Below are 12,239 nucleotides of genomic sequence, written 5' to 3'. Positions count from 1 at the left end.
TGCAGAGATAAAGGGATAGTTCACCCAAAACTGAAAATTGTCATAATTTACTCACCATCATGTTGTTCCAAACCCATATGATGTTCTTTCCAAACATAGTCTGAACGCGCAGAATGTACATGCGCCTGGAATTATTTGCACTAATTAGTGTGGCCAAAAGGTAGCAGCACTCACGAAAAAGTGATAGAAGATTGCCACTATACATCAGGAGATGAAGGTGGAAACAACAACAGTGTATTTGCATATTGAGAGGAATATCAAGACATTATTTATGGGTCTAAACTCCTGAAGAGAAACAGTCCAGGATCTCATAGCAGTTGTAGCACGCATGCAGCCACCATCAATATATGCGCACACAGTAGGTTTGTCACGGTTTCACAGTATACTGTGTTTTTAAAAAGAGACTGTTATCATACGGGTGACATTTATGTTCACAGTATTGCATTTACGATATTACGAGTTTTTTATTTTTTAAGTAAAGGAATATAAGTTTCCATTGTAAATATCAGTTAAATGAAATAGAATCAGCTACATTAACACGACATCATAAAATCTTGATCAAATAAATCTGTAAATTATGATGTACATTCCCTTAATTTTAAAAGCCAGGCAGGGAACATTTCAAACCTGAAGAGCCATTTCCGTGATCATCCCAAGGAATATGCGGAGATGAGTTTAAGTGAAAATGCAGTATATAGGCTCATTGTGCGAATTATGGGCGGTCTGATTTTAAATCATGCGATTGATTAAATTGTTATATTTTAACGCTGTAGTAGGCCTAATGCATGTATTCAATCTGACATCAAAATGTTTAAATTGGTGAGATTTTTCTAAACCCCCCTTTAATGTGTCTTCCTCAGTTGTGTGCTCTGTGTGTTTGCTTTTGTGATTTGAAATATGACCTGTGTTCTTTCTTAGATGTACCGGTTGACTCTGCGCAGCAGTAAGGACACTGTCTCCAAGCGTCTTTGTGAGCTGCTTGCAGAACAGTTCTAGACAGCGAGCTAAGACCAGCACCATCTAGAACCAACGACCAGACCAGCGTTCCACCTGAAAGACCCCAGAATAAAGATTCAACAAAAGCATTCATGCATAAGGGAAAAAGTAGCTGTCTGCCTCTGGCAGCCATATTACTGTCCTTCTGATAATGATTATTATTATTACTGTTATTATCATCAGCTCTGCCCTTGTTTTTATTGATGTTTACCTGTGTGTGAGCAATGGAGTGAAAGGAAGTGCATGTATGTTTTTTCGTACATGTGTGAAAGAGTCATGGTGTTAGTTCTGTTCTCCGTCCTGCCTGTTTAACGATCAACTCCTGTGCTTGTGTTGACTGCTGGTGTGTGTTGTGGTTTGGGGGGAGGGTGAAAAGTAAAGAAAAAGATGCAATTTGAGGAAGCCTTCCCTCTTTCCTGTTTTATCCATTAAGTTTCAACCTTAAGCCACTCACACATATGTTGGACTGCACATTATCTGTTTCTTTGGAACATTCCTTTTTTGACAGTTATTGAGTGGACTGGGTAAGTCTGTTAGCAGGGCAGAAAAACACAATCTCAATACACTAAAAGAAATGGCACTTCCTTTTAAAGAGGCCAGAATCACTAATCCCATCCCTTTATCTCTCCTTTTCCTCCTCCACTGAAGTCTGTCATATCCAGAGCCATTGGTGTACATAGCAAAAGAAAAAGATATTCCAGGAGTATCCTACAAGCATTTCCAATTCATGCCACCATGGTCCTTCTGACATAAAAATGGCCAGTGCACTTTAAGAGGCTTTGCGAGGAAAGGCTTTTATAGTCCCAACCCCTTTTCCTGTACTTGTCCTATGTATTCAATACTCGTCCTGACCGCGTACCTGACACAATGATTATTGAAAAACAAATCTCTATATATAAATATATATATATATATAAAACCATGTAAATGATTTCCCTTCATGGTTGCATTTGTATGTCTGTTGTTTTTGATAGTGGTATACTGTCAGTGTGTTTTCTTAAGTGGTTGATGTTTTTGCTCTTCTTTTGAACATTGCATTCTGTACTATGAGTGAATGGGCATAATGTTTCAGGTTTGTCGTACAGTGTTAAACAAGGTGGCGTGGAATGAGAATAAGACAGTTTAGCAGAGGGAAGGTCAGGTCCCTGTGTGCGCCTGCACACACACACATGAAGAGTGCAACAGCAATGGACTTATATGTCTCAATTTTTCTTTTTTTTTTAAATAACTTGAAAGAAAAAAAAAACATATGGAGGACTTTAACATCATCTGTTCATCCTCCAGCACAGTTATTGACTGAAATTAATAGTAGATAGTGGTTACCTCATTACTAAATCCTTACACGGCACACAATTATCTTTGCTCTGTTGAGTGGTGATTGGCCTCCCATGTAGACCCATATTTGCTTGTCTTGCAGCAATAAAACCTGGGAAAGTACTTAGTTTGTGAAAAGTTGTGCAAGAAATTTGTCACATGCACACAGTTGTACACACACATAAGCATGCATTCTTAGGCTTAGAGGACGGGGGCTTCGGGGAGCACTGGACCAAAGCAGCTGCCAACTGTCAATCACATACAGGGATCATTATTATTTTGGTCAGCATTGTGTGGCGAGCGAATGTGTGGTATATTCTGTGCGTGTAGTGTGTGATCCATGTAAAACAATATTATGAAATGTATAGGACATTGTCATATTAGTTCAATTTAAGGGGTCATGCTTCCCTCAATGCAGAGATGCAGTACTGGGGACATTGTCATTGTAGTTGATTATAGAGTCACAGTCATGGCGTGTGTGTTTCTGTGTGTGTCTATGCCGTATCCGCTAGTTAATGCAGCCCCAGAGTATCGCTGTTCAACCTGTCAGATACCTGTGTTAGATTAAATTTACTCTGTACTGAATAATGTGAAAGTAAAATTATGCCATATACTCGAACCAGGTGTTTTCATTGACTGTTTTAGGGGTGGGAGATCAGGAGGACTGACAGCATGAAGCACAAGCTAGGCTGTTATCTCTGAGCACAGTGTTAAAAGTAGTAGGCACATTTATGCATCTGTGTAATCAAAATATATGCATAAGTCTGTGCTAACCAACTAGCACCAGTCTTCACAATCAGCCAGTGTGTTGTTCCCATATGTTTTAAGTCCTCCACCATCATTCATGTCCCCAAAACCACCCGTCCAGCCTCCCTGAATGACTACCGTCCAAGTAACACTAACTTTTATGGTGATGAAGTGCTTTAAAAACAGGTCAGAGCCTACGTCTGCTCCTCCCTCCCCAGCTGTCTGGACCCATTACAGGTTTGCATACTGGTCCACAGATGACGCCATTAATCACACCCTACACACTGCCCTCTCCCATCTGGACCAGAGGAAAGGTAACAACTTTTGGATGATTTTTGTGGATTACAGCTCTGCGTTGAACGCCATCGTCCCCTAACATCTGCAAAAAGCTCCAGGACCTGGGGCTGAACTCTTCTATCTGGCACTGGATCCAGGACTTCCTGACCGGATGCTGCCAGGTGGTCATGGAAAACTACACTTCCTCTACGCTCACCTTCAGCACTGGAGACCCCCAGGGCTGTGTCTTCAGCCCCCTGCTTTACTCTCTCTACACCAATGACTGCTGAGCCAAACAGAGCTCCAAGTTGGTGAAGATTGCTAGTGGTGGTAGGCTTCATCACTTACAATAATGAGAAGACCTACTTAGAGGAAGTGAATGTCCTTTTCACATGGCGTTGCAATAACACACTCTTCCTGAATGTCACCAAAACCAAGGAGCTGGTTATTGATTACGGGAGGAACTAAGCGATGAATTACAACCTCTGATGATAAACAAGGCCACAGTCGAAAGTGTGAGCAGCTTTAAATACCTTGGGGTCCACCTCACAGAAGACCTCTCCCGGACAACACACACAAACAGCTTGGTGACTAGGGCGCACCAGCATCTCTACCACCTACTACGATGCCTGGCCATGTTCAAGGTCTGCCATAGGCTTTCTACACTGGGGCTGTAGAGAGTCTTCTCACAGGGAGCATCACAGCCTGGTTTGGATTTCACATCCCTGGATACAGACTCTTATCAGTGCTCCCGTCAGGAAAGCGCTACCGGATCCTGAGGACCAACACAGAGAGAGTTTTTAATCTTCAGGCAATCCGGCTACCTAACGAGGACAATTGAGAGAGTCTGTATATTCCTGCTTTACACACATACACAAAACAGTTTGCACTTTAGTTTTAATTTACAAAACGTTTTGTAATGCATAGTTCTATATATTCTAGACAGTTCTCTATATTTCTTTATAGTCGACTATATCTTAGTATATATTTGTTTTCATTATGTGGGTGTATTTCTTTAGTTCACTGTTGGTTCTGTTTGTTGCACTGTGTGACGAGGAACAAAGCAAAAATATTACGTCACATGCATGTAATATGTATGTGACAAATAATAATAAAACCTAACCTAATGACTTAAACAAATTGTTTTGTATTAGCATTAATAGATTGTGTTTAATAAATGGACGTAAATGATTTTTAATTGAAAGTTTGTTTTGCAGCTGAAGGTGAGTGGGATGATCTGGGAAATGTGCATGATAACAAAACAACAAAATAGAAACATAACTATATCTTTAGTAGAGTGCATCGCGTAAATTTGTTTAAAACAGAGCACAACAGCACAGTTCCTTGTGCAAAATGCATGTAATTATGATGGCAACATGTAAAAGTGGACCACTTAGCTAAGCGTTCTGAATAATGCATTTTGTGTACGGGAGAACCGTTGCTCGCATGGGATGTTTCATAGAGCTTGTTTACAAAAGCATCAAAAGATAGAAAAGTCTCATTAGATTAAATGCATTCGAGCAGTGTGCTTTAAAAATGCCAACAGAGAGAAAGTGTTCAATGAATTAAAACCCGATTCATCACAATAAAAATGCCGAGCTCTTCAAGGCAAATTGATGATGACGAAAAAATAGAGCGTGCACGCGCGCGCGTCAAAGTGCAGCCCTGAGCGCCGATTGGCTGAAAATGACATCACATATAATTGTACTATTCTTAGCTTCTGGAAAAGGGATGACCTCATCTTTTTCCTCCCTCGCGCAGGTATAGACATGCAGCAACAAATAATGTTAGAGGCGCAGACAGAACGGAGAGCAACACGGGAGCACAACTTCGGAGAGGAGAGATAACGGATCTCTTTATTATTTAGTTAGATTGAACATTTCTTAGCACAAGTTACTCGCTTCGTCTTATGCTTGTTTACACATTCGTCCACCAGCTTTGTCGGACTCTCCTTTTTTGTATTTCCCTGTGCACTCTGACTTTACAGTGCTGGTGAGGATCAGCTTTTGGTAAATTGCGATTAAGCCTAACGCGTTTATAGCAATTGTGAATGCAATTTTGGTAAAATTTGGAAGACCCTGTCTTTTCTACTGTTTGATACGTCATACTCTAATACAATGCTGTTCTGTATATTTCCTTTCTTTACAGGTTCGAATTAATCAAATTGACAAAAGACATGGTTTATTACAGGGACAGTCAGTCCGAGCGGCCGCCGTTGTCGCGTATTCTGCCGCATCTCTACCTTGGTGCAGAGACTGACGTAACGCAGGTATCTTTTCAGTTCTCTAATATTTTTTTTTTTTTGTATAGCATACATATGCATGATGTATGAGTGCAGAATCCTCCCCATCCCATCTAAAAAAAATTAGTCCTTTCCTTCATATACCAATTTTAAAACAGCTGTATTGGGGCAATCGTATGTGTCGTACGTTTATAACGTCTCTCCATAACTTTTCACCTGTTTACCCTATGTTTACAACCACAGGATGGTTTATCTGACCGAGGGATCTCATACATACTAAGCGTGAGCCGATGTTGTCCTCAGCCTTCATTTCTACCCCAATCCCAGTACCTCCGTATCCCAATAGACGACTCCCTTCGGGATGACCTGCTTCCCTGGATTCCTCAGGCGTTGCACTTCATTGGTGAGAGACATCAGCTTATATTTGCATCTCAATAGAATAACATCATTAATACTAGCATTGATGAATAGAAAGATCATGGAAATACTGTGCCTGTCATGCACTTCACCACAATTTTCTTATGCTAATGTGATTTTTTTATTATTATTATATAGTACACCATATGCTCTAAAATGTATGGTTTTATTAAAACAAATGAACTCTTTCAGATGGGGCCATGTCAATTGGCTGCTCAGTCCTGGTCCACTGTGCTGCAGGAATCTCTCGGTCTCCAGCACTCGCTGTGGCCTATGTTATGTATAGTCTGAAAATGGATCTGGACCATGCATACAGGTAATGTTGCACAATGAGACTGTGCATTAAAATAGAAAGAGCTGTGCTTATGAGATTTGTGTTGATATGCGTAATTGAGAGGATTAAATGGAAGTGCACTGATTTTAGCTGTTTATAAAAATACGATTGATTAATTACGGTTGATTAATTACAGTTGAGCAAATAACAGAATAATCCCTGTCTGCTCATTCCTTAGGTTTGTGAAAGAACGCAGACCTACAATTTCACCTAACTTCAACTTCCTGGGCCAGCTGCAGCTCTTTCAGGGAACACTATCTTTGAAGAATAATAACAACACAAACCTGTACTCTCAGTCACAGTCAGTTGAACCTTTGGATAACTGCATACAGCCCACCAACAACAAAAACAATAGCAGTTCCACAGTGTCACTGTTAACAAAATTAAACCTTCAGAGCAACATGGACAACTGTATAATTAATGGCCGTACTGAGGATTCCAAAGTAAATGTTAACTGTGAGAACAAGAACAACCAAGTGGAAAATATTCAGAGACAAGGCCAACACGATGAGGTGATGAAGCCAGAGTTTACCTTATCTCTTTCAGACAAGTTTGGAGCTATCAGTCTACACACAAATCCTGTAGAGGTACAAAGACCAGTCAGCATCCCATCTCAGACACCAAAGCTCAAACCACTTAAGCCTACTTCTCTACAAATTCCATCCAGCCGCATTTCTCTAGCCGAGAAACGCCAAAGCCTTACTCTTTCCCTAACACCATTGAGTGCAGGTCCTCATACTCACAAGAAGGGGTCAACAGGAAACAGTAGTGATTTGAAGCAGAGCTCGACATGCAGTTCTACAGTTACTCTACCCAGGCCATCGGGGGAATCCGATGGCCTGGGTAGAGTCAAGATGGAGTTGCCTGTAGCAGAAACCAGAACAGAGTCAAAAGAGGCAAACAGGTTTAGCCGCAAGCAGGCTTCAGCCAGACAAAGCTGCTTAAGATCACATAAAAAGAAGAGTAAACTAAACAGTGACAACCCAACCTCCTCTTTTAGTAGAGTAAAGGAGGAGCAACACACATCAAAAACAAACTTATTGAACCATCAACACAATTCAAGCACAGGATCACAGAGACAGATCCAGGGACCATGTGGTATCACAACTTCCCCACCGGAGCTTTTAGAGAAGGAAGTTACTGGTGGTGTAGAGGCTGTGGAGGGTATGGATGGTGACCTGAGTCCCCTGTCTCCAGTCAGTCTAACAATCAACAAAATACTGGACTGGGGTGAACGCATGCTGCTCGGGGTCTTACTTGGTCCACACATTAAAGTGGGACAGGCTGCTTTGCCCTACAGATGTTGAGGGGGAACTGGTGGTATGGATTGCACTATTTAAAGATACAGGTGTAAACAATAACTTTTTTAGCAAGGCATAAGAAAGGAAGTGTGATTATCCTTTACTTCCCTAATAAACAGGAGGGAACTTAAATGAAGAAGTGGACATTATGTTCACAAAAGCATATTGTATGAATAAGTATGTGATGATAGTGCATGTTCATTCAAGACTGTTGGACAGACACCGTTTGATCAGTCAGTGCCTGTTTGCTGCTGACTGGTGTATAAATCACTGAATGTCTGCAGAGAGACATGCATTTGTTTCTATTATAATGCACTGCCTGCCTGCGAATTTATTTATTGAAATATACTGATAATTGTTATTTATAAAGGGGTATTTTGTGGATGGAATTTTAACACTATAGCTTGTACTGAAAACAGTGTTCATTAAAAACAACTATTTTACTCTGTTTTTTCGTTTTTCATTTCTTAAAAATTCTGTATTCAACCGTTTAATTACATTTCATCATCAAAATGGTGTCTAATCAAATTATTTTAAAACTTTAATAAAATGAAATGGGAGAACCGGGTGTTGCAGTGAGAGCTGGAGGGTTTTAAACTGGTGTTTTTTTAAAAAAAAAAGTCACAGCCCTACACCTGGGCTGGTCAACCGGTGGCCCTCGGGCCAAATCCGGTCCGCCAATCATCTTTGTGCGTTTTTTTTTTTTTAATAAAATTGACTCGCCATCTGAAATACCATTGCGCTCTCTATGCAAAACTCGGCGTTCATTGTCGCGAGCCTCAACAATCAGCGGTGAGTTTAACAACGCTAGGCACTTGCAACAGCATTCATCCGCCATCAGTTGTCCAGACCGGAGCGCGAGTTTAAGCTTTTATGGCGATAGTTCATTTATACTGCGTTGCTAAACATGGATCGCACGGTTTAGGTGAGCGTCCTTTTTATTTTTTTAGGTGTATAGGTGTATTTTGTTTTAAATAAAATGCACATTTTAATCACATATGCACATTAGGCAATAAAAGAGAAATCAATTAATAAATCTGAACATTCGAAGAAAGCGCACTTAAAAGGTTTGGTTTTATTCACTATTCTTGAATTGTCAAACGTGCGTGTCTCATCTGTTCAGGGTCTTGAGGCTAGTAAAAAATTATAATGTGAAACTGAACCTGCAAATATCCTGATTATATTTGGTTCTATACAGCTGTGAGTCAGCTCTTTCAATCACGAACAGCATTAACTCTTCTTTCTTTTCCCACTGATTACCTAAACACAAATCTGGCTCCTGCACTGGCTATTGTGTACAAATTCACAATAATTGCAGGACTAATTTTTTCTTCACTGAATAGGATGATACTTTATAGAGAAAATGGAAGAATAGACATTTCTTTTTCCCGAAAAAATAAAATGTAATTTAAATGCAACATGACACTTTTATTTGACCATAGTTTTCATATGTGCGTTGATATTGTGAGAGGGTTTTAGCAGATCTAAATGTTTCTCCTGGGTTTTCGTAATTTGTAAACAATAGTTTACAAAATGTTAAAATTATTATGAATTTTGTTGTTTTGTTTTAATTTTTTTTGCTGCACAGTATTAAGGGTGTTTTTTCGATGAAAGTGTTAGCTAAAATGAATACGGAAAATAGATTTGCCCCCTTCAAGTTTTCATCTGGATAATCTGGCCCCCGCAAGAAGGTAATTGAAGAGCCCTGCCCTTCACCCTGTCACATCCTGGGAGCAGTGGCGCCCTCAGAAAATGTAGGGGTGTCCAGTGGAGGCCACAGCAAAATTTTGGGGTGGCACCAAAAACAAACAAAAAATTCAGTGGAATGTGTGTTGTACTTGTTTACATTTGTTTCTGGTTAATGTAACAATATGACATTAAAGCCGCAGTCCGTAACTTTTTTTTGGTAAAATTTTTTCCAAAATCAATTTGTCGTGTGTGAATATGCAGCCGGTGTCGAATCGTTTGTAGCCTCTTCTTACAGCAGATGGAATGTAATTAAACTTGTCATTTTGATGAAGTTTGTAATCCAGCAAGTTCAAAACAATATGAAATTGCTTTTTTAAAACATTAATGATAGACATTCAACATTACAGTATAATTGAAAGCTATATCAATTACAGCATTTATTAGGCTATGGAAAATAACAACTTTTAATTTAAGTGAACTGAAAACAATCTTCACATAACCCATTAGAATAAATGTTGTATTTACCTGTGGCCTTCCTACCTGTCTAACAGATAGGAAATATATAGAAATTGAATAAAGTTATCAAAATTCTGCCCTGCATAAATCAATTATATATAGATTAATTCTTATTAAATCAAAAAATTTCTGATACTTTTGTTCTTTTATTAACATTAATAACAGACATCACAGCAACTGGTTTACTAGGCTACTGTGACTTTAAGATCTGCCGCTGCCTAACATGGCATCTCATTTTCTCACAACTCTTTACGTTCATTTAAGACGTTATTTAACTCGTTTAAGACCGCTCTTATGAGAATACTCGACAAAACCGACATTTTGACATAATTACTAGCCTATAGCGTTAATTTCAGCTACTCTTAATTCAACACTGTAAAAACTTTACTGAAGAAAAGTTAATTCAGAACATACATTCATGTCTTCACTATAAGCCACTATTGTGACATAAATATCCGTTGCCATTTGTGGTCTCTCCTAAAAGTGTAGATGCTCTCCTGTGGTGGAATCAGTCAGTCAGTCCTGCTTCTTGCATTGACTGAGCAGTCAACAACGGGATTGGAGGGGGGGTGGACTCTGGTGGTGGCGCCAGCGCCAATCAATCTACAATCTTTTTTGTAGCTGCAGCAGGTATTTTATTTTATTTCACTTCACGAACTATTGTGAATTTACATTATGTATTCAAATTAATAGTACCCACTGCAAAAATCATACTAGGGTGGCCACAGGGTGGCCAGAGTTTATACAGTGGTGGCCGTGGCCACCCCTGGCCACCCCTTAGGGGCGCCCCTGCCTGGGAGGCGAGCAGCTGAGACTAATCAGAGATCCTCCAACCTCCGTGTTTTTAACACTGAAGAGAGTGTAACGGTTAATTAGCGTATTACAACAGTAAGTCGCCGTTTGGAGATGCCTTACAAGAGAATGGAGAAAGCAGTAAACTAGGAGCGAGGTAAAGATAGTTTTGTTTTTGATATTCCAGACACATTCGGCAATAACTTTAAAGGAGTTTTTTTTTTAACAATTAAGGAGCCGTGGAGAAAGTGCACATTATTTTATTTATTTATTATTTTTTTGTAATAGCTTGGTGTGTGAACTGCATGTCGAATATAAACATTCTTTTTGTAATAGCTTTTTTTATTGAAGAAGATAGAGACACGAAACCAACGTCATTCAATAGAGGATCCTCCTCTATTGCGCAACTTTCACAACCATTCCTTTTACCCATAGTGGTTGAATAGGGAACTGCACGCCCAAAATCAACTTTCTTTTTGTAATATGTCCTGTGACATACACGTCACTGTAATTCACACAACGTTGTGATCATATCATGGCTGTTACCACACAGCTGCATACAAATACTGAAGAACAGTAATGCCTGTGTAGGTAACAAGTAATAACATAAAAAATCAAGCATTATTCGTTGGACTACACTGAATCATCATCGGTAATAGACAACTACTGAACACATTAAGTTATTTTAAAATGTAATACCTATAAACTACTATTTCAATCGATTAGCAATGTGTCCAGTAACACAACCATCTCTACAATTCTTGAAGGTATAGTTTCAGTAATGACTGCTCCTGTAGCATTTTCATTACATTTAAGTGACTGTTGCAGCATGGGTTAAAAATGTAATGACAATTTCCCACAATTACTAGAATTTATTCACATGAAGTATTGTGTAGAACCTTCTTTCTGATGCTAATTGGTGTGACCATATATACACTTTAGTAATGATGTAGTTATTTAACATACAATATGCAACTGTCCATAGCATACTTCAGATCACCAACAAACTTTGCGGTCTGGTATACGCTAGAGGGGACATACTGTATCCCAAAAGATTAGGAAGCTATAAATGTCATTCAAACAAGACTGTGCCAAAGTACATGTACTATGAGCCAAATTTTAGTTAAACATGTTTGTGGAAAGCAAACTCTAAACAGGCATTCATTTGCAGTGCAGTAAGCTGTCAAGATAGAAACAGGCATGATGTAGTACATATCTGTGTATATTATACTTATCTGTTGCCCAGCTATGAATTAAAAACAATATTGTATAAACAGTTCTGTGTATGAAAGACCCATACAGTAATGAGTGAAACATTACTATTACATAGGTGTGTATATTTAACTCCCTACTAAGTACCTACAGGTTTAGGTAAGCATTTCCCTGTTGACTACAGTTAATCTCATGTTACAAATTACATCATAACAAATGTTTTATAGTCAACTTTTATTAAGTGAATCAAAAGTACATATTTATTTATCTGCCACAACTTATAAAAGTGTATATGATTATATGTAGAAGTTAAAATTGTAATGTCATTAATGTAATATGAACAAATTTAGTAAAGTCAATCTGTAAATTAATATGTTTGTTATAATAAAAAATTGTACAAAGT

General features: G+C 38.9%; 2 protein-coding genes across 6 annotated transcripts in view; both read left to right on the top strand.

Moving 5' to 3' along the window:
• Nucleotides 1-2,960, top strand: part of LOC127647453 (AP-2 complex subunit alpha-2-like) — a 39,131-nt gene extending 36,171 nt beyond the window's left edge. For all 3 annotated transcript variants that reach the window (XM_052131707.1, XM_052131706.1, XM_052131705.1), the window contains one exon: nt 919-2,960. In XM_052131707.1, coding sequence (XP_051987667.1) covers nt 919-996 — 78 coding nt within the window. In that variant the 3' untranslated portion in view covers nt 997-2,960. The remainder of the gene's footprint in view (nt 1-918) is intronic.
• Nucleotides 2,961-3,603: 643 nt separating this feature from the next.
• Nucleotides 3,604-8,069, top strand: LOC127647454 (dual specificity protein phosphatase 16-like). Of its 3 annotated transcripts, none has more exons than XM_052131711.1 (5): nt 3,604-4,178; nt 5,482-5,602; nt 5,819-5,978; nt 6,185-6,308; nt 6,505-8,069. In XM_052131711.1, the coding sequence occupies exons 2-5, from the start codon at nt 5,510-5,512 to the stop codon at nt 7,631-7,633; spliced, it is 1,506 nt and encodes a 501-aa protein (XP_051987671.1). In that variant the 5' UTR covers nt 3,604-4,178; nt 5,482-5,509; the 3' UTR covers nt 7,634-8,069. The 3 variants fall into 3 exon arrangements, with proteins under 3 accessions (XP_051987671.1, XP_051987669.1, XP_051987670.1); XM_052131709.1 differs by lacking the exon at nt 3,604-4,178 and adding an exon at nt 4,725-5,325; XM_052131710.1 differs by lacking the exon at nt 3,604-4,178 and adding an exon at nt 4,725-5,342.
• The last annotated feature ends 4,170 nt before the right edge of the window (nt 8,070-12,239 follow it).

This window comes from Xyrauchen texanus, chromosome 8 (genome assembly GCF_025860055.1).
Source record: "Xyrauchen texanus isolate HMW12.3.18 chromosome 8, RBS_HiC_50CHRs, whole genome shotgun sequence".
Classification (NCBI taxonomy): domain Eukaryota; kingdom Metazoa; phylum Chordata; class Actinopteri; order Cypriniformes; family Catostomidae; genus Xyrauchen; species Xyrauchen texanus.
Note: the sequence above shows the minus strand (reverse complement) of the source record. Positions and strands in the feature narration are given on the sequence as shown.

Bases quoted from the DNA above. Each gene is read 5' to 3' on its own strand.
- LOC127647454 (XM_052131709.1), top strand. From the start codon at position 5,243: ATGCTTGTTTACACATTCGTCCACCAGCTTTGTCGGACTCTCCTTTTT. The intron at 5,603-5,818 runs GTATCTTTTCAG...TTACAACCACAG, and splicing joins CAGAGACTGACGTAACGCAG to GATGGTTTATCTGACCGAGG. The intron at 5,979-6,184 runs GTGAGAGACATC...GAACTCTTTCAG, and splicing joins TCAGGCGTTGCACTTCATTG to ATGGGGCCATGTCAATTGGC.